Source organism: Sporobolomyces koalae (genome assembly GCF_050403365.1).
Source record: "Sporobolomyces koalae JCM15063 DNA, S_koalae_JCM15063T_v1_ctg17, whole genome shotgun sequence".
NCBI lineage: Eukaryota > Fungi > Basidiomycota > Microbotryomycetes > Sporidiobolales > Sporidiobolaceae > Sporobolomyces > Sporobolomyces koalae.
The window spans coordinates 261,948-282,620 of NW_027481754.1; the positions used below are offsets into that span (position 1 = coordinate 261,948).

The 20,673-nt window shown below is 53.3% G+C and overlaps 8 protein-coding genes across 8 annotated transcripts; 5 read left to right on the forward strand and 3 right to left on the reverse strand.

Annotated features, from left to right (window-relative positions):
* Positions 1-378: 378 nt before the first annotated feature.
* JCM15063_001048 (tRNA-ribosyltransferase family protein) lies at positions 379-2,040 on the reverse strand (the record flags this gene model as incomplete). The annotated part of the gene is made up of 8 exons (XM_076678849.1): positions 379-690; positions 764-828; positions 913-1,113; positions 1,194-1,268; positions 1,357-1,430; positions 1,501-1,629; positions 1,733-1,932; positions 2,011-2,040. The coding sequence occupies 8 exons, from the start codon at positions 2,038-2,040 to the stop codon at positions 379-381; spliced, it is 1,086 nt and encodes a 361-aa protein (XP_076534087.1).
* Positions 2,041-2,454: 414 nt separating this feature from the next.
* On the forward strand, positions 2,455-2,939 carry JCM15063_001049 (uncharacterized protein; the record flags this gene model as incomplete). Its single annotated transcript, XM_076678850.1, has 2 exons — positions 2,455-2,463; positions 2,529-2,939. The coding sequence occupies 2 exons, from the start codon at positions 2,455-2,457 to the stop codon at positions 2,937-2,939; spliced, it is 420 nt and encodes a 139-aa protein (XP_076534088.1).
* A 1,553-nt stretch (positions 2,940-4,492) lies between these two features.
* Positions 4,493-5,457, forward strand: JCM15063_001050 (uncharacterized protein; the record flags this gene model as incomplete). The annotated part of the gene is made up of 4 exons (XM_076678851.1): positions 4,493-4,731; positions 4,794-4,889; positions 4,955-5,132; positions 5,203-5,457. The coding sequence occupies 4 exons, from the start codon at positions 4,493-4,495 to the stop codon at positions 5,455-5,457; spliced, it is 768 nt and encodes a 255-aa protein (XP_076534089.1).
* Positions 5,458-6,739: 1,282 nt separating this feature from the next.
* Positions 6,740-9,359, reverse strand: JCM15063_001051 (transmembrane 9 family protein; the record flags this gene model as incomplete). Its single annotated transcript, XM_076678852.1, has 11 exons — positions 6,740-6,950; positions 7,012-7,174; positions 7,239-7,347; positions 7,412-7,470; positions 7,533-7,633; positions 7,695-7,789; positions 7,850-7,932; positions 8,003-8,242; positions 8,311-8,416; positions 8,479-9,070; positions 9,181-9,359. The coding sequence occupies 11 exons, from the start codon at positions 9,357-9,359 to the stop codon at positions 6,740-6,742; spliced, it is 1,938 nt and encodes a 645-aa protein (XP_076534090.1).
* A 1,075-nt stretch (positions 9,360-10,434) lies between these two features.
* Positions 10,435-13,527, forward strand: JCM15063_001052 (SKN1/KRE6 family beta-glucan synthesis-associated protein; the record flags this gene model as incomplete). The annotated part of the gene is made up of 15 exons (XM_076678853.1): positions 10,435-10,639; positions 10,732-10,755; positions 10,833-11,298; positions 11,377-11,404; positions 11,469-11,630; positions 11,698-11,891; positions 11,969-12,105; positions 12,179-12,226; positions 12,291-12,373; positions 12,441-12,534; positions 12,605-12,751; positions 12,820-13,064; positions 13,148-13,221; positions 13,283-13,387; positions 13,458-13,527. The coding sequence occupies 15 exons, from the start codon at positions 10,435-10,437 to the stop codon at positions 13,525-13,527; spliced, it is 2,082 nt and encodes a 693-aa protein (XP_076534091.1).
* A 592-nt stretch (positions 13,528-14,119) lies between these two features.
* Positions 14,120-15,433, forward strand: JCM15063_001053 (uncharacterized protein; the record flags this gene model as incomplete). Its single annotated transcript, XM_076678854.1, has 1 exon — positions 14,120-15,433. One exon carries the CDS (start codon positions 14,120-14,122, stop codon positions 15,431-15,433), a length of 1,314 nt encoding a protein of 437 aa, XP_076534092.1.
* A 1,243-nt stretch (positions 15,434-16,676) lies between these two features.
* On the reverse strand, positions 16,677-18,949 carry GCN5 (histone acetyltransferase GCN5; the record flags this gene model as incomplete). The annotated part of the gene is made up of 10 exons (XM_076678855.1): positions 16,677-16,744; positions 16,816-16,935; positions 16,996-17,032; positions 17,102-17,213; positions 17,278-17,429; positions 17,496-17,558; positions 17,628-17,708; positions 17,775-17,888; positions 17,950-18,255; positions 18,332-18,949. 10 exons carry the CDS (start codon positions 18,947-18,949, stop codon positions 16,677-16,679), a joined length of 1,671 nt encoding a protein of 556 aa, XP_076534093.1.
* Positions 18,950-19,613: 664 nt separating this feature from the next.
* JCM15063_001055 (uncharacterized protein) lies at positions 19,614-20,568 on the forward strand (the record flags this gene model as incomplete). Its single annotated transcript, XM_076678856.1, has 4 exons — positions 19,614-19,682; positions 19,754-19,960; positions 20,031-20,322; positions 20,396-20,568. 4 exons carry the CDS (start codon positions 19,614-19,616, stop codon positions 20,566-20,568), a joined length of 741 nt encoding a protein of 246 aa, XP_076534094.1.
* Positions 20,569-20,673: the final 105 nt, after the last annotated feature.

Genomic DNA, 20,673 nt, shown 5'->3' on the forward strand with positions numbered 1-20,673 from the left:
GAAGTTCGAGTCGACTGAAGTAACGGTAATCTTGACAATCTCTCTTTTCTATAATGCACTACGGCTCACACGCCCGATGAATCTCATTGAATCTCGGGAGCTTCTCGTCGCGTTGGATCAGAGGTGGAGAGAAGTAGAAGATCCTCTCTAAATCTGAGCTTTTCGCGCTTGCCTTGACCGAGCCTGTGAGACTCGATACCATCATGTAGCGACAGCATAACGGAAAGCGGAGAATAGACTTCAAGATTGCACCCTTGTAGGGACGCCTGTCAATAAATCGACTCCTACGCTTTGCAAAGCTTCGACCGCCCATTCCCTACATAGAGACTGGTGCCATCAGCCTCGCGAAGCGAGAGGAAGGACAGCAACAAAGACGACTTACGGGTACTTTGCCTTGTCCCGGTAGTAGCCGTCGAAAAAGTCGATCAGGTACTGAGGGAATCGGTCTTCCAAGATGGCATTCCTCGCTCCGTTCATCAACCTCGACTGATAAGTCAAATTGTGTACCGTCACCGCACTCGCACCTGCCGCTTCTTTCCCCGTTTGAGTCCACAGTAACGCTCGAGACAGGCCTTGACCGTTCAAACACGTTGCGCAGGGGCAGGTCGAATCAATCACTGAGAAGTCATCCGCCATTGAAGTTTGTCGCAGGTTGACAGGTCCTCCAAACGTCAATGCTACTCCGAACCTCTACGGAAAACGAAAGGAGCGCGTGAAATCAGTCATACGCAAATGGAGGCAAATGGGGTATTCAAGCACGTACAGCTGTCCTGGTCGGAAACACGCAATCTGCCATGTCGACCCCCAATGCAGCGCACACGAGCAAATCTGTTCGTTCGTTCATCCAGACGAACAAGGGGTTTCTAAATGAGTCACACAGATCTCGGTTCCGAACAAAGAGGTTGCGCTCACCTTCTCCATATCCAATCCCCATCGAATACCTCGGTTTGTTCTCGGGCAAACCTTGAGCACATTGTGCAATGATCCGCCAGAACACGCTCTTCTCTTCTCCACCGCTCAACCCTCCGATCGCATACCCTGGCAATTTCGATTCGCGTTCGGGTTCGAGCATCGCTCGGAGACACTTGTCTCGTAGATCATGGTCGAGTCCACCTACATGAAAGTGTCTCGCTTCGTGTGAGCAGTCCGGAAGGAGCTAAAGTTCTGGAGCTTGAAAGAATGAAAAGACAAACCTTGTACGATGGCAAACAGATTTTGTCGATCGGTCCTGCCCGACTGTTCGTGTTCTGCGATACATCGATCTAGCCCTGATCTCGACCAGTACACGAATTGTTCCAGTTTGAGATTGGGTCTCGGACTTCAAGGCCCCTGATCGAATCAGGATTACAGACTTACACCGAATTGATCTCCACATGGCTTCTTCCATGCGTTCTCCGGTTGTCAGACTTGCTACGACGTCGTCGAGCTGCCTGTAGAGCAAACGAGTGTCAGGATCCGAGAATGACCCCGAGCGAACGAGAAGGACGAAATTGAACCTACATCATGATGTCGGCGCCAATCGAATGTTGAATCTGCATACTCTTCTCGGGTGTGAGCAGTGAAGAGAGTGAAGGGTCGTAAGGGTTTGCGAACAAGACGCCTTCTTCCGTCACTCGTGACAGTTTGACCCTGCTCGACAGAGGTTCCATCCCGTTTGGAGAGAACGTTTGTGAGCTTGACCAGAGAAGGAGTTGCGATTTGCGTCTGTTGCTAGACGAGCGGTCGAACGCACAGAGAGACCATTTGGAAACCACCTGAATCTGTCAGCAGGTTGCCACGCCAACCTTGGTAGCCGTGACTGGCGCCGTCGCACGCATCCAACACTCGAGTACCCGGATTCTGCGACAGGTGGTACGTGTTGTTGAGGATGAGAGTGATGGGCGGCGTGATTGATTCGAGCTGCGCGGGCGTGACTCCTTTCATGGTCGCTTGCTGGATATGGACAGTCCATGAGCTTCTTCCATCGAATGGACCCGAGATGAATCCCGCTCGAAAGAAAAATTCTCTCACTGTGGCAACGGGCATGAACGTAGGGGTCATGGTTTCCCCATGCGGTAATCTCTGTGACATGACATGAGGAAGATTGAGTCTGCAGGCCCGCACTGGAGAGAGCGTCGGCGCATGCGAGAAGGTCAACTTGCCATGCGGCTCACTCGCGCCCTCGTTGTGCTGCACTTCTTGATCACCTCGAATTCCATGGCCGACATCCTACCTTGCTGTCCAGGCCTGCCTCGACGTTGGTTGCGCGAGATTCGGGTCAAGTTGATCGATTCGAAAGATGAAACACAAACTCGCGGTCTCTCTCTCCACTTGCTGTGCCGTCTCCCGATTCTTCTCCCCTAGAGCGCCGAGCAGCAGCTCCGAAGTAGAACCGACTCTCATCTGCTCTTCCCGATCCCTTGTCTCTCGCTTTGTGACTCGACTCGGATTCCAAAGTTCGGCTGACACCTCATCATGGCAATCGTGAGTCTCGCCTATCCCAGCCTCGATGTCTTGAGCACAACTCACACCGCTTGCGTCGCTCGCAGACGGACTCGTTTGACCCGGCGCTCGTCGCTCCGTTCGTCGTCTTGTCGATTCCAGTCTTGTACTTCACGTACCGAGTGTACCGAGGGATCGTCGCGCCCGCATCATCTCGCAAAACTTACAACCCCAAAACTGGGATCGGACGTGGGGCGCCTGGGTTCCAAACGGGAGTCAAGAAGGTTGCGATTCCTCCTGAACTCGCAGCGAGGATCAGAGCGGGGGAAGACGTATCAGCAGAGGAAGTCACGGCCGCACTCGATGCTGAACGGGAACGAATCAGGAAAGAGGAGGAGGATGCCGAACGGATCAAGAATGGGGGCAAGAAATTACCTGCGAATGTCGATGAGGATTGGTTGCAGGATGGTTCGTTCGGATCTCCGTCAAGCAAGAGTAAAGTGAAGAAGCGCAAGTAGAGCTATCAACAAGATTTCGTATGTCGCCGACACTGTTTTTCTCACGCTTTTATCCGGAATTTGCGCTGATTCTCGTCATCCTCCCAACCTAGCCTCTCGATATGTCCCCGTATACAGCATTGATGGAGTGTTGCACCGACGTGGTTCATTCTAGCAGACAGACAGCATGGCACGTCGAGAGAAGTACTGAAAGGAGAGCTGTAGCTATCGCGAGCAGACTTGTGCCCTCAATCACGGTATGACGGCATCCGGATCAGCATGAACTTACTCCATCGTAATTCTACGACGAGCGAGGCGAGATCGCATCCAGAGACAATGGCCGTAGACGCAAATGGTGGGAAAGAATCGAACCCGAGAACGGGTAGGAACCGTTGATCCGCAAAGTTGGTATTTGCGGCTTTCCGATCGGGCAATAACGCGAAGCTGCCACACGTTGGAATGGCACGGGACGCCTTCCCACGCCTCGATCAAGCAAGGGTGCAAACTGTGTTCTCCCATTTTTTCGCTCTGAATTCCGGCCTGGCCACGAAGTTGCGGCTATCCCGACTACCATTGGCCGCCGTGAATAATCTGCAGATTGCTTGTACCCATGGGCCATTGTCAGAAAGCCGTCCATCGCGGATCGACCCGACTGTGCCGAGGTGTAACGCTAGCGACAATCCGTACCGCGCCTGCTTCGAGGTTTCGACGTCTTAACGGCGTAACCTCGATATGCTGCGTGGACTGCTGCCAGAGCTACAAGAGGTACGAGCACTTTGGCGCACTTAGTGTACCCCAATGCTTGGCTCGCAAGCAGTGCAATGCCCAGGCTTGCTGACGCCAACATCTGAACACGTACCCATGTCGAGAATACAGTTGGCATACAGTCCCCCTGTAGTATCTGAAAACAAGACCAAAGGAGCGCAACGAATCAATGCTCCGAACGGTCAAGAGTACAGAATCATAGGCAAGAATCTCACGTGAGAGCGCAACGGGTCCAGCGAGACGACGAGCAGGGACGAGATGGACCTGAGAGAATACTTTCGACGGGGTGATTCGGAAATCAAGGGGGAGAGTGATTGATTACGGAGAAGCAAGGTGGAAGAGGGAAGAGCGCGTTTAGCTGGAGCCCAAGCGTGCGGAAGAAGTTGCGAGGGGAGACAAGTCTCGTCGGCGCGGCGAGTCTGAAGGTGGAGAGATGTAAGAGGAGCGTATGAAGCAGAAGATACGGAGGATATTCGCGTACGAGGAATACGCTCTGGAGAGCGCCGACAAGAGAGGAGCAGCAGCGCGGGTTCGAACGCCCGCAAATATAGTTACAACAAGGTAACTTACAGATCAATAAAAGAATAAGACACTGGCCACGTCCGCACAGTCATCGTCCGGTCCTCTCTCGGGCCGCTGCATACACATATACGAACCTACTTGGTCGTCTGTAATCGAACCGAATCGCCACCCGCACACAATCGTCCGAAACTCAGTCGTTCGTTAGTCTTGATCTCGCCTCCTGTCACGAATCGCGGAGACAATCTCGGACAGGCCTCCACATTCTGCTGCGCTGGCCGCTGTCCAACATGTCACGAACGACCCGAACGCTGCCTACTAGGCTACCCCGAGACATTCAAGCGTTCCTCTCTTCGTACCCATCGCAACCTTCGAATCCAAGTGCGACCGCGAATCTCAACTTTTACCAGAACCGAATCGCTGCACAACCTAGCGCGAAGCGAGTGATCGAGCTGCAGGATCACCTGAGGGAGAACTGGCAGGAACTGGAATACAATCACTCGTTCATTCAATGGCTGTTTCCGATCCGGTCAGTCTATCGTTTGTCCCGCTCACGTGGTCTAAAGTGACTGATCCGCTACGTGTACACAGTGAGCAAGGAGTCAACTATGGAGCCCAACCGCTAGAAGTGCACGAAATCGACAAGCTCAAATCCGACCCGATAGCGATGGACAGGTTGCTCGAATCGTCAGTGATATTCTTCCAGATTCCAAGGAGCTTCAAGGTGTTGAAATATTCTCCGGACGATACAGATACAAGATTATGCTCGCTTTCTACGGGTTCAAGCTCGTCGATCCCACCACGGGAGAGCTCGAGATACAGACTTCGTCCCCGAATACGCAACGACATTACTCGAAACGATTCGAGAACCTCGAACGCAATCCGCACAATTTTCTCAGAATCACCCGAATCCTCAAATGCCTCAACGAGGTGAGAATTTAGAAAATCTAGTTCTCCTCGATTCGAGGCGAGCTCCTTAATCTGGTTTCATTTGTGATAGTTTGGGTTCGATCAACATCCTCCTTTGTTCTTGCTGTACATTCTCGCACTTCAGTCAACCCATGGCTATCTCTCGTCCTCGGCGCTGATGCAGTCTATGGATGGCTACTGGAAGTGGTGCGTCCGAGACGACCAGGATCGGCAATTCGTAGTCGACAAAATAGAGGCGGTTCGAACTGGCGATTCCGAGTTTACTGTCGAAGATTACCAAGATTGGATACGACGGCGCGCTCAGACTCGAAAACAGCAATCATGATGTACCACGAGCCATCTCCGAATTGGCCTAGACAGTTCGTTGAGACCGCTATCAATCCAAGCGTATTTTGCACGAAAACATCAGGCTGCATATTCGGACTTGATGCGGGATCCAGATTGAGGGAGACGGACACGACTCGTTATTGCATGCGGATACCTGTGTGTGTAGACGCAAGAGCGAGTTCTAGCAGAACGTGGCTGCAACTCCGAGGTCTCCGAGGTAGAAAAACTTATGTAACCTCGGAATTGAGCGGGAGCGTCAGTGCGCGTTCGGCACAAACGATGCGACAGTGACGGGCTCTTGCTTTTGACTCGCTTGTCAGCCCTTGACATCAATCACGCTATACAGCAAGATACCATGTCCTACGCCGCTCAGCCCGTTGCCACGCCTCACTCGGTAGATTCGATCGGCAAGTTCCACGCTTTTTCCGCCTCGTTTCCCCACCGCTACGTTAGCTGAATGTCTCGCCATGATCTACAGTGAGCATGTACTACAGCCAGTGTCTGGCTCTAGCCCAAGAACGGCACGCTCTCATCAACTCACTGGCCGACAATTGGACGCATCGTGAGCATCGCGAAATACCCTTCCTTTCCTTCCATCAACGAGGCTCATCGTACATCATTCTAGCATTGAGAGAATTGGAGACCGAACTCCACCAGTTGTTGGACTGTTGGGGACGTATTACACAATGTCAAGAGTCTGCCGAGAACGCTGCTCGTCAGAGACGCATCTCTCACAATTGTTAGGAGGTAGCGGATGCTTTGATGGCGAAAGTGCAGTCGGAGGCTCCTGTACCAAAACGGTCAGTAATCTCCTTGGCGTTTCCGGAAGACCTGATTTAAGCTTGACGTCGCCGTGCCTGCAGTGAATGCTACTCCGAAATAGTGAAAGTCGTCTGTCAGATCCGGAGGGGGGAGCGGCTTGACAGAGGAGCAGTACAAGCGCCTCTCAGTCACAGTCTGAGCGTTTCAAGCCGATTCCGAGCACAAGGGCGTCAAGGACAGGGGACCTGGTGAACAAGGTTTGGTGGGATAATGGTTTGGGTACATTCAAGAGCAGCTGAGGCAGACAGTGAGCTGAGGCACGTTCGAGGTGTCGCTCAGCTCATCGGAGTCTAGCAATGGCTATGCATACGTCGAGTCTTTTGGAAGAATTGTGAAATGGGTTTATCACAGCAGTTGAATCCGAGAGATCGTTAATCCAGTCTGAGGCGCGAACTGTGAAAGAAGAAAAACGGTGCGAGTCAGCACACACCAATCCTGAAGCGAGAGATGCGTACGTACTAGATCAACTTGATGAAGAAAGCGGAACTGAGGAATGAAACTGTTCCGACCACAAGCCCGAAGATGGCGCACACCCCTCCCACATAGCTCAGGTACAACACCTTGTTGGTGATGCCGTGAATTCGTAGCTTTGTCGTCCAGAACAAGAGCAGGTACAGAAGCAGGTAGAATGCGCTCGCAACACCGATCATTAGGGACCGGGATTGCCAGCTGGACAAACGCGCATGTCAGCGAAGCTTGAACCAAAATGATGAGATCTGAACAGTCTTACCGGTAGTCACCGCGCATGAGATGGATGTAAGTGGCCAAGACTGATGTGAGGGCCGTGGTCACACACAAGACGAGGCTCGCAAAGAACATGTAACCGAACGCAAAGTACAGTTTCGAGCCGAAAACCGATTGGAGGAGGAAGAACATCTTCATAAAGCCGGCAACTATGAGTTCCAACTGCGGTGAGCGAAGTTGTTGAACAGTCAGAAAGGATCCAGAAGGACATACCAAACGGTAAGACACCAGCTGAGAGCGCAGAAAAAATCGGATGAAGGTACAGAGGCTGCGCAGGAATTTCGCGAGGGTTGTCGTTGATGCTTAACGGATGCGAGAAGGCCTGGAGCGAGCGGTCACTTAGCGCCCGCAGAGAAGCTATGGGAATGAATTGTGCAAAGCCTTACCCCCTTTCGTGCTCCTGCCCAACCTCCGACGATGGCGAGCGGTACTTGGATTCCGTACCCTGTAAGCAGCCAACGCCTAGTCAGAACAAGCTCATGCTCTTGAAGCGAAAGATATACGCACACAAGGCAGCGAGCTGCACAAAAGTCCAGAAGGGAATTGCGCCCGCGCTATCGGCGCCGATGAGCCAGAAATTGAGCACAAAGAGAGTCCCTAACAATGCCCTGTAGTCGCTCAATATGTCATCAATTTCTACTCACCTGGCGGAAGCATGATTGAGCTTACGTTGGAAGAAGTATCGAGGTGTACAAGATGAGCTTGTAGAGCGCTTGGCCGTTCCAGGTCAGGTAGATTCTCGAGGCAATGTAGCCTGCAAAGAACTGGAGTCACAGAGATCAGCCCGAGTTCACAAAACAAACCAAGGGACGAGCTCGACTTGCGCCAAACAAGGTCCATGTTGTGATCAACGCGTTGGTAAGGCCGCCTCGATTAGCAGGACTCAGTACGCCGAGGCAAGCAAAGACTGTCAAGTGGTCATCCTCATCAATACTTTCGAGTTTTGCTTCGCTTTGATAGCAAGAAACAAAACATACCGAGAGTGACAGAGCCCATCAACATTACTTGCACACCGTTTCCAACCAAGATTGACAGCCACATGCGGTTCCGTGGTGGTCTCGCAACTTCTTTGTCCAAGGACTTCCAGCCATTCTTGTCCATGAATCCATCGTCTTGGTCCGAATCGTGCGCGGTGAGCGGAATTGACGACAGTGCGTTGTAGCGACGAATGTCTTTGGACAGCAGTCGCGCAATCGCAAGTGCCGCAACGAGACAGACTGCGTTCCGAAGGAACCGGATGATCAGCTCGGTTGCGCGACTAGGAAGGTCGAGGATAACGACTTGCGGAACAATGCGATCACGATCGAGCTGACGAGCGAAACGATGTGGATCTCCTGATCCCAAGCACGGAGATAGTAGTCCCAGCGGGTGGCCCAGGGCGTCGTCGATTCCTAGCGGAAATAAAGTTATTCCCTCGCTGCGCTCAGATGTATCCCCACTAAGGCAGACTCACCTTCCACACGACATCGTACGTGTACGCAATTTGCTGTCCGCTCGATGAATCGTTTACGAGTAGCAGCGGTTCCGTCACCGTGCAATCTGGTACTGTCCTGGTGCCGAGACTGTCGATGCTCTTGGGTTGCACGAGCGCTCCGACGATGCGGTAAGCATCTTTGAGGTGTTTGGGTCGGTGGTACTCGAGAATGAGCCGGAAATGATTGTTGAGCGTCCAATTCTGCGGCACCGACTCGAACCAGCCCTGTTCATTGACCCTGAAATCTAGATCGATTAGACCGAGAGGAATTCCGGGCGAGTAATAGTCTTCCGTCATGAACGGATCCCGATACAGCTGGGCAATCGGCAACTCGTCGACAGACCAGTCATGGAAAAGGTCCAGACCGCCATTTTTCAGTGCGTCGAGTTGCGTGTGGTCGAGGTGAGTGACACAGAGCGGTTTGCAAGTGGCGGGTTCGAGCATTTTGATGTCGAAGAGCGAATTGTACAGACGATCTCCAAACAAGGTGGAACCGAGCGAGGTCGGCACGCGTTCGAGCTTGTCAGGAGATGGTGCGCAGAATCCAAACTGGGGCGAATAGGCGTCATGGCTGTACACGAACGAAAAGACAATTTCGAGGTGCACGGACAAAAAGCAGCAGAAGCAATGCGAATCAATAGGGCGAACCTGGCGGAGGATGAAGCAAGACACCAAGCTCACGCTGCTTGCCAGGAATAGTCTCCAGATCGGCTCCAGACAAAGCTCTTGAGCGAGTTGACGAGGAGTGGGACGGAATCTCCGCGGTGGTAGGTGGTGGGGGCCGATCCTGGTAGGTAGAAGGCGGTGGCAGATGCGGCGTATAACAGCGGCCAAGCCAACGCGCGTGGCTGCAGGACCATCGCAGTAGAGAGCGCAAGTCGAGTTACAAGTCAAGCGGAAAGCCAAGATTTTGAACCCAATCCGCGTCGCTTGCGTCGCGATTCGGCACCACGCAACGTCCCGCGTGCACAGCACTGCCCGCCCCCGCTCTCGGCTCAGTACTGTAGATCACGATCACCTGTGAAAGTTTCCCGCCTCGAGCAAGCTAATTATAGCCCGGGCCCTGAAAGTGAACACGTACCAGAACACGTCGCCTCATCGCCGCTCGGCTGTCTTGAGTGGCCGCTGAGCTCGACTCCGCGGTCTCTGCAGTCCGTTGCTGTCATCCTCGTTCGACTCGCCTGATACTCCACTCGCTGCGCAGTGAACGTGGCGTAGAATCTGCCCCGAACAGCCTCACTCGAAGAATATTGCACTTCTGACCCAGCCTCGCCACCAGCAGATCAGTGTTGGGGTCTGTCGATGTCGATAAGTCCGCGTGCTGGTGCAGACGTCGAAGAGCTCGAGCTTGTGAACGTATCGATCGAGACCGGACGCGCCAACGAGTAGCCACGGATTGCGAGACTCGGAACGGTTCTCGGAGGTTCACGATGCACAGTCTGTCTCTGCGCGAGACGCAGACGAGAGTTCGAGTCAGAGGATCCTGGTCACACGGGGCCCGGCCGGCCGTGGTTCCGTCCGGAAGCGAGCGCGCGATAATTTTCGAAGTCAATTTCGCGCCCAGTAGAAGCACTTTCGCACCTATGATTGGACTTTTTAAATAGACAACGAGCCTGGATGAGGAACAAGACCTGCAGGCAGAATGAGTAGAGAGGGTGTGTGCATTTTCGGCGGCGCCAAGGAGCAATTGTAATTTATATTTGGCATCGCTGACAAGTTGACTGCGCGAGTCTCGCCTCCTTCCGAAATCCCGCTCAGCTCTCAGACTCGCGCGAACCCGTATCAGCCAGACCACGAGATCACGACTCGAACGCACCTGTCGTTCGAACCTGAGCTCGCGTCCGAATCGGTTCGGTTCGGTGTCGACCCCCTTCGAAGATCGGCATTCGCAAGTTCCCATCGGAGTTCCCTGCTCCGCCGCCCCATCTCGTCGCGATGAGCCCACCCCAGACGCCGTCCCCTCCAGACTTTGAGGACCAGCATGCCTCGCCCCGGCGTCGACCGGGTTCGCGCCTGTCGCAGTCCATCTCGAACATGTTTTACGCCAACGATGGATCGCAGACCACCCTCGATTCGCATTCAGGGTCGAAACGCGACAGCTTCCACAAGGAACGGGAGAGTCTCGACCCTGCCTCGTATGGTCAGTCCAGCTTGTGTCACTGTTGCTCTCAACGTCAGAAGGGTCGTTCAACTAAACAAGACCCCTCGTACGACCCTTGATCCTTCTCATAGCCGTTCTCACTGGAGCCGTCGGAGGTGAGATCCATGATCATAGATAGTCTCGAACACAGACATGCGGCAAACTGACGAGAAACGATTGATCATCCTCGTAGGCAACTTTGGCCCGTTCCCACGATCGTCCACTTTCTCGACGTCGAGACCGGCCGCGTTCTCCCATCGAGACAGCATGGCATCGTCCTCGATTGGAATCGATCCAGTACCGATGCCATACAGCAGTGGCGCAGGAGGGGCCGAATCGCCGCAGTTCAGCGACGACAACTTTCCGACATACCGAAGCAGTGGCAGTCGCGGAGGCGGAGGAGGGATCCCTACGAGCAATTCGCGGCATAGCGTCTCGCCGCTCGAAGGGATCGCAGCGGGAGGTGCAGGTGCAGGTGCAGGGACCGGAGCGAGTGCCGCCCTGCTGTGGGAGAAGGAACCCGATGATTTCTTGCACGACCCCGACCCAGCGTTGGACCGTGCGATGGACAAGCAGATGAGGAAATGGAGTGTCATGGCACTTGTCAACACGGTCGCGCTGTGTGTCATCATCATCGTCCTCGTTGGACTCTTTGCTGGGTAAGCCACCTCCCTCCCCTCCTCCTTGTCCCCGCTCGTCGCGGTTGAACCTCATGCTTCTCTTGCGAGTTCCAACAGATGGCCAATCTATCGCTATGTCATCAAGGTGAGGACGGTTCTGCCTCGAATTGCTACGAGCGATAAACTGAATCTCCGATCGACACTTGCAGGGCGGATTCCCCATGTCGGACAACCACATGATCACCAACTCATCGGGCCAGGTCCCTTCGATCCCGGGACTTCCGGGCCTCATCGACTCGGACACTCCTCAGTCTGCATACACGCGAACTGGATTTGACGGGAAAGAAATGAAGCTCGTCTTCTCCGACGAGGTGCGCTTTTTGCTGCCATCTCATTAGCCTCTGTCTGTGTCCCAGGAGCTGACGATCCTGTCGACAGTTCAATACCCCGGGAAGAACGTTCTGGCCCGGAGACGATCCATTCTGGGAGGCGGTCGACCTGCACTACTGGGCGACCGTCGATTTCGAGTGGTATGACCCTGACGCAATCACGACCAAGGACGGCAACCTCGAGATCACGATGACCCAGGAACCTATTCACGATCTCAATTTCCGATCTGGCATGCTGCAATCGTAGGTTGATTCTCGTGCACATTCTTGCACCAAGCTTCAATCGAAACTGATGAACCCTATATGTGTCTTGGCTACAGGTGGAACAAGTTTTGCTTTACTGGTGGATACATCGAAGTCAACCTGAGTTTGCCCGGTACTCCTACCGCTCAGGGCTACTGGCCCGGTGTCTGGACCATGGGCAACCTTGGTCGACCGGGTTACGGCGCTTCAGTCGGCAAGTCTGCATCTTGGATACTCTGTCCTTTCGGGCGTTCGGACACTTACGCCGAATCGCGAGTTTCATACAGATGGAATGTGGCCTTACAGCTACAATCACTGTGACTCGGGCACCCTTCGTTAGTTGTTTCGTCACTCTGTCGAGATTCATCTGTTCGCTAATACAATCTTCCATTTACACAGCCAATCAAACGTACCCGAACGGAACGACGCCCGCAGCAGCCAAGACCTCTGGCGACCCGGGCTACGGAGGCGAGCTGTCTTGGGTACGCAAAGACCTCGTCGTAGGATGCAGAGTCTCACGGGATAGCTGACGCATGCCTGCACGTCCAGCTCGTCGGACAACGTGCTTCGGCGTGCACTTGCCCGAGTGACAGCGCAGAACATCCTGGACCAAACGTCAAGACGGGTCGCGGCGCTCCCGAGAGTGAGTCAATACCAAGTCTTGAAAGAGAATGTAGTCGCCGGCACTAATCGCGAGTGTTTCGCTGGCACAGTTGATATCCTCGAAGGACAGATCGCCCCGAACGGCAAACAAGGATCCGCTTCCCAATCGATGCAAATTGCGCCCTTCAATGCGGGTTACGCGTGGAAGAATTCGACGCCTGATACCTATGTGTGGGACGAATCCATCACGTCGCAAAGTAGGCATTAATCGAGCCCCCCATATACATCGTGTAAAGCGGTTGATTGACGAGTCCTTCGGATGCAGACAAGTGGCACGGATCGGTCAACCAGGAGTCGATGTCGCTCAACACGCTTACGGATAGCATCTCGTACGAAGGCGCGCACTACACGAACTACGGCTTCGAGTACACCCCGGGACCGGACGGACAGGTCACGTGGGCGATCGACCAGAGCCCGACCTGGCGTTTGTTGTCGAGTGCGGTTGGACCCGACGCAGAGGTTGACATTGGGCAGCGCGACATTTCGCAGGAGCCGATGGCGATCATCATGGTCAGTTTGTCTGCATTGGATTCGGTGACAAAATCCCCTTTGGAGACGGGGTACTGACGTAGATTTGTGATGATCTGCAACAGAACTTGGCCATCTCGACCAAGTTCCAGCAGCCGCAGTGGGACAAAGTCCAATTCCCTGGCACACTCCGGGTCGAGTGCGTCGTTCTCTCCGTCCTTGCTCAGACCCCTTACCTGACTATGATCTGTTCGTCACAGCTATGTCCGAGTGTATCAAGAGAAGGACAATTACAATGTTGGGTGTGACCCGAAAAAGTACCCGACCAAAGATTACATCGAGAATCACATGGACCTCTACACCAAGTGAGTAGCATCTTCTCTTGCTAATTGTAAGAGCAGGGAACTGACATACTCCGCCGGTCGTGTTCATCAGCAACAACCTGACGACGTTCAAAGACTCGAAATACACCAAGCCCAAAAACCGGCTTACAGACCAGTGCTAGATGCGCCCGACTGTTGCCCTTGTCGCTTTCCTCAATACCGCTCTTCATTAATAGACACTCTTTCCCCGGTGCCAAACATTCATGCATTCCACGCCTTTCTCTCTGTCTCAGTTTCATTGCCCATACGATCCTTCTGTTGCATCCTCCTCCTCATCAAGTCGACCCTTGCCCTGGATCGCCTGTGATCATCTCAACCACCGCTTCTAGATTCCTGCTGCACATTTGCTGTTTGTTCCTTCTATGCTTTGTCTGATTTTTTCGCTTCCGACTGTATACCGAGTGATCGATTCTACCCTCTTCTACTTTTTCCTTGCCTGGCAATTCTCGATCTTGTCTGTGCACTGTCAATAGATTTTCGCATCAATAGACTTGAATGATAATTTGCGATAAACCGAAATTCTCCAATAGCGATAACAATGGATCGATGATGCCCGTCTCACTTCGTTTTCACTCTCGGCCGCTGTCCAGCAGTCGCGTCTCAGACTGACTACGATAGAATAGTATCGTAAGCTTTATGCCTGTCAAGGGCAATCGAGACTAGTACTCGCGTCAGACTGATGACCTTTCGCATCGACTCGCTACAGTTCGACCCATGTTGTTCGGTCAGATCCCGTTCCTGCCTCTCGTGGACGAGCAAGCTACACAGGAGGTGCTCGAGTCGCTCGCCCGCATCGTGCCGGTCCTCGTCCCTTCGACTCGCTTGACCTCCACTCTGCCGTCTCTTCCTCGCACCGCCGAATACTACGTACACGACGACAATCAACTATCACTCGAAGCAGCAATCTCACTTCTCGACAAAGGCGCAACCCGAATCGTGTCCAAGAACCCAGCGTTCCTCGCCCAAATCCCTGCCGAACGATTCATCCTACACCTCGACAGTTCTTCCGCTTCGAGCAATGCCTCCATCCTTGACAACTCTGACCTCCTCGCGAGCATCTCGGGCGTGTTGCTCGAAACAAACGACTTGACTGAAGTTCACCTCCTCCCGTATCGGACTGCGCTCAAACGATCATCGAAATCGCTTCGCCCTCTCGACCTGTTCCTCCTGAACGCTACTCGAGATGCACCTCAAATCCTAGCCCAACCCGCCGCGTTGAAACTGGTTGCGAAATCCGTTGCGGCGACTTCAGTACTCCCAACTGGTCTCCTGTCGATGACGTTAGGCAATCTGCACTCGCCTCACCCGGACGACGGAAAACTTAGCATCGCTACCTTGTACACGACTGCATTGCGTACCGATCGACCCGATGGACTGTTCACGACTGTACCCGTGTCACTCACAACGGTGACAACTCCACTCGGGTTGGTGTACTCGTCGCAAGAGTCCATCGGACACTCGATCTTGACTGGCAACGCGACGTACTACTCGAGGTCTCGCAACGGGTTGTGGGAGAAAGGGTTGACTTCAGGAGCGATGCAACGGGTCGAACGGATCCGGTACGATTGTGACAACGACGCGATCGAGTTTGGAGTGGTCGAATCGGGACCGAATGGAGAAAAGGAAGGATTCTGTCACGTCCCGCAACAGACTTCGTGTTTCGGAGGCGTCAACGGGTTGGCCGAACTTGAACAGACGCTCAAATTGCGTATGCAGGAAGCACCGGCAGGGTCGTACACGAAACGGTTGTTCTCAGAACCGAAACTGTTGCGCGCCAAGATCATGGAGGAAGCAGCGGAAGTGTGTGATGCTGAAACGAAGGAAGACTTGGCTGGCGAAGTGGCAGATTTGTTGTACTTTACCATGACCCGCGCGGTGAGCATGGGAGTCAGTCTCAAGGATGTGCAGGAAGTGTTGAACCGACGGAGTCTCAAAGTGACGAGAAGGAAAGGAGATGCGAAACCGGAATGGATCGACAAACTTGGACTGAACCAAGAACAAGCAGTTGGGGTCGAAGGAGAAAAGTAGATCAACGTCAGTGCGATTCATTTTTCCTTCCCCTGTCTAATTTTGCTTAATTGTTGTCTCGAACATCACAGGTCATTAATTGCAAGCATATCCTTACATCATAATCACGTACTTGAAGCTGCATCGAGTTCACATAGCAGGCTACGACGGATGCCTTCGAGAAGGGGGGCACTCCTGTCGATGGGGACGTTTTGGTCCTGCGACGATCTCTCAGGAGCTTGCTCAAGAGCAATTATTACCTTCCTTGGAGAGCCAAGCGACGAGCACAGGCGTGCTGGGATCGCCGCACAAGCCCAAAACGCGGTTCGAGCGCGAGGCTCCAGACCCACGAGGGGACATTTTTCGTGTTGTTCTTTCTCGTCGGACGTTCCGAGTTCACCTCGTGGCGTCTTTTCGCAGAGTGAGACTCACTCTCTTGAGGCTCTATACGCCTTCTCTCTCGAAAAGAGCAATCGACAGATGGGCTACATCGATCAGAAACGCTATCGCACTACCGCTTCTGCGTGTTTTCCGCTCGTCATGACAATCCTGGTTTGTATTCGCGAGCTGGAAGCGGTCGAGAGGGAACTTGCATGTCGATCGACCGATCTAGACACACTGTACAGGCAAAGGGAGGAGGAGTCTAGCCAGCTGCTTGTTCAGAGTGAGTTTTGCTGAATCTCTCCGTACGCCAAGATTGACGTTCGAGAAACGGGCATCAGGGAATGCAGGCGTCATCATCATTCAAGAGGCAAAAACTGAATCTCAAAATTCAGAGAATGGACACGGGTCGTCGGAAACGACATGCGAAAGCAGGCAAGAAATCGCAAGCTCGAATGGTCGAGTAAGTGATTCTCTCGAAAGCAAGTCAAGACAAGTCGACGTGATTCACTTTGGCTTTCTTGACGAATCAGTATCTCGAGCACGGAGTCAGTGATCGAACTACACCAACATTTGCGAAAGTTGAACTCGAAGATTACGAGGAAGCAATCATGCTTGTGAACGCGGTGCACGTCTGCGTTTGTCAGGCCGTACTCGATCTCGTGCTCGAATGGAAACAAGCTCGTAGCCATCGTTAGCTTCGAAACGCCCTCACGTTGCTTCCGGTAGTACGAAAGCAGCGAAACTCGACACGGGCAGGGCTGAAAATATTCCTTACAACACAATTGACGGAAAAAGACTACTTTGGGTCACTAGAGAAGGAAGAGAAAGCTTGCAAATGCCGCGAAGAGAGAGATCGTGGAGCGAACGGGGACAGGGCAAATTAGGAATCCACGTAGACCTTCAATTGTTCGTTGAGATACGTTTCGAGTTTGTTTGCGTTTTTGACATCTGGAAGAAGCAAAAGGATATTTGTTATCAGACACCGACGGGAACAAGCGGCGGAAGATAGGGGGTCTCACAATTCGATTGGTTGTCGTTGTAGGATCGACAGTTGTTGAAAATCAAGCGACTGTCGTAGATGAATTGATCAAGCGTTGCGTATGAGTTGCCTTCGAGTTTCGACTCCATCGTCGCAAAGTCTGTAGCATCAATCACGGGTCAGATCGTGAGCTTGACAGGTAGAGGGGAATAATGCTGACCCATAGGTTCCTTGATGACATCGTAATAATCGGTAACCTAAACAGATCACCGAGCTCTCCGTCAGTCAATCAGGTTGAGAGCATAGAGGGAGAAGTAAATGTGCACCTCTTGTGCGTTGACAGGGTTGGCGAAAGCCCAGGAGCTCGGATGGTCGACCAGGAGCGTCAGCAGCTTTTTCATGACAGCGAATTGAGGTCCACGTTTTGGCCGCCTTGTCCTGCATTGTGAGGCATGAAACGTCAGCACATGTCACTAGTTTAAGCTGAAAGAAAAAGACGTACAGTTCATCCATCTCGGGCGTCCAACCACTCTCTTTCAATCCTGGAACTCGGGCGTGGTCAATCTTGCTACCGGGTGGATGGGTGGCAAAGAAGGCGAGTCCCGGGTGGACAACGTGAGATTGCGATAATTGTCGAATCTTGGCAAGAATGACCTGTTCGAGATTCGAGAATATTGTCTGAGCGCAAATACGACCTTGTAGAACCATGGCGGAAATTACCTCTTTCTGCTTGGCGAGAATCGAAGCAACTTCGAGATACTTGACTCGAGGCAACATGGCACACTAGGAATGGGCGAATAAAGACGTTGGGCTCGGAAACATGGCGCTCTTTGTGTAGAAGGCGATACTCACGTGCATGATCGTTCCTCCTTCGTAGTCCTTGATGTATCCGGCCCACACGCTTCGATCGAGCTGTATCTCCTTTGTAAAACCCTGAAGAAAGAATTCTAGCGAGTCAGATCTTGATCTCAGAATTTGGAGCAAAAAGTGGTGACGCACCTGCTTCTTAAAGTAGCCGATTGCATAGTTGTCGGCGTAGGTCAAAAAGTGCATGCAACTCGTCGTCGCCTTGACGTGATCTTTCAAGTGATTCATCAAGTGCGATCCGTACCCCTGCACGAAATCTCGATTAACGTTGGTGGTCTCGGCTGGGGAAAGCCGAAATCGAGCTCACCTTGACCTGTTCAGTACCCGTGATGGCACAAAACACGATTTCGGCAAACTTTTGACCCTCGAATGGTCGATAGGTGATACCTCCCACCACTTCGAGTCCACGCTTGACGATCGCCATACTGTAGTGTGCCCGGTCAAACACGAGTCGTGCGATGTACTCTCTCGGCATCTTGGGCAGTTGTTTCTGAAAAATGTTCTTGAGTCCCGTGAGGATGATCATGGACGCCGGCTCTGTATCGTTCGTTACGACGACAAAGCGAATGATCCCAGCTCTCTCCTCGGCAATTGCCGGACGCTCTTTCCGTGGCTGGTGGAACAAGCTATTATCAGCAAGTGCCAACACGTCGGCAGAGCGACAGATAGAGAGAGTGCGCGAAACGCACCGGTAGCGCAGCGATCTCTTCGGCTTCTTCGCCCGTCACTACTTCAACCTCGACATTGTCGTCTTCCTCCATCTTGACCTTGACTGGTGACTCTTCTAGTTCTCGCGCCCCTGCGACGCCTACACCGTTCGCTTCTTTCAATTGCGCACGTCGGCGTTCGACTTCCTCTCGCGCCGCAACGGCATGCTCCAATGCTTCCTCGCCTCGTTTGCCCTTGCCTCCTTGCGTCGGTCTCCCTGGTGCAGACTTGGAAGCCGGTGGAGGTCGTGCCGGTTGACTGCCAGGTACCGATTTGGCCGAAACAACATGGTGGCCGGCCGTTACGGCCGCGTCTATCACCCGGCTCGCGTCAGACTCGGCATCAAGATCGACCTCCATTCCTTTGACGGCATGAACGAGTTCGACTTCGGGGGATGACCCACGACTCTCTGAGAGCGAAGAGAGCGAGTCGTGATCTGCAGGAGAAGGCGCGGCGGAAGCGGACGCTGACCGAGTCGTCGCTTGGGTCGGAGTTGCAGCGGCTGAATTGAGGGTCGATCGCGGCGAATTCACTTGCGAGACACGCTGTCGCTTCGAGTTGGACGACGCAGACTGCGCAGATGCACCGCGTTTCGACATGGTCGTTCCAAGCCCGCTGGAAGGGGCCGATCCTCCCGAACTGTTCTTGCACGGTCGACTGTAGTTGGCGGGGGTTTGTCTGGCGCGTTGCACTCTATGCGTTGTTGACACTGGACAGGCGGGGGACGATCTTGATCTTGATCTTTTGATCTCTCTTCTTGCTCTCCACTCGCCAGGTAGCTCTGGCAGCCGCTCAGATGACCACCTTGTGTTTGCTATGATATCTAGCTCTGATTACTAACGCGTCAAAGCAAAGGAGAGGCGCCTTCGACACCACCCAGTCCGGCGCTGGCTGAACAGGCTGACGGCTGCAGCTCGACTAGCGCAGAGCCTACATTCTTCAGTGCTTAGCTGGTCACGCGTGCTGGCTTGATTCAGCTTGCGGGCTGGGGCCGAGGAGCTGCTGCTTGTTAGCGATGCCGCATCTCTATTCCTGACCATCCTATGGCTACCAATGTCCGTCTCTGGTTTGAAGCTGCTGTTCACACGCTTGAGCTTGCGGGGTTCTCAAGAACCCTGTGGTACCGCGTGACGTGCGTTCGTCATTTGACCAACTTCCGCGGACTTCGCAATCAAGCAGACATCCCACCTTCTGCTAAAGCGATCCTTGCCTTCAGCAGTCACGTACGTGTTGGACGGAGCTGACAGACCTCCAACACATCATATGTCTGCCCCTCAAGCGAGATTTCCCGAAGGCACGCATACCTCGGAGCGTGCAAACTGGACACATTGGGTGCGTGCCTGTCCTCCTGCCTCCCCTTTAAATTCAAGACCAACAGACCGCTGACACCACAGAGCACACAGGCGAAGAATCACTTGGTGCTTGAGGTTACAGCGTTCGTCTCGCAAGATTTCGCCGACAAGTCAATCCCGGACGACTTGCCGCACGCCAATCAACAGGATCTGAGGAGCGCGTTCACAAACTACAGCTTGCGCGTACAAGACGTCGAGTTTCGTTCGCCGCTACCTCGTTTCCCTCACGATCACATTACAAGATCTGCTGTACCCGAGGTCGGTCCGCAACACTTGACTTGCCACGTCGCTTTGTCTCACTCTCTTTCGCTGTTACCATGCAATGCAGGTTAGCGTCAGAGTACCGGGCGTGCCTCTCAAGGCGGAGCAGGTCAATGACGTGATCCCCACGTTACCCTCGGGGCTTCCTGGCTCCCGAAACGGACCGAGGCGTCAAGGCCTTGTGCTAGTGCCTCAAACTCCCGCCCAAGCCGGATATCTCATGAATGTGGCTGCTCCTAGAGTGATCGAGTTCTACAACATCGGACGAGGAGCACAGGTATCGTACGGTCATTCCGGGTTCAATGCCCACTTTGCGCGAGGAGACTTGGACTTGCCATCGAAACAACCCTACGCGATGAGTATGTTCCTTTTCCTGAATTTCATATCGCTTGAGCACCATGTATCCATTAATGATCCATGTGATATCGACAGACTTCTTCGCGCCCTCCGGACAAGCTTCTAGGGCCCGTTGGGTGTCACTCACCCAGTTTGGGGTCACATCCGAATCGGACTGGCGGGTTTTTCTGCGTCAATCTCCGATCAGAGTCGAACTCTCGTTCGTCGTACCTCCGAACATCAACCCTCATGAGGTGGTCGCACACTAGCGATCTTAGGCTCTCACTTGTTTCGCAAAGGTGTAATCGATCGAGATTGTGGCAGTCCAGATTGAGAGGGAATGAGCGTTGTCACCACGTGTCGCTCTCGTTCCG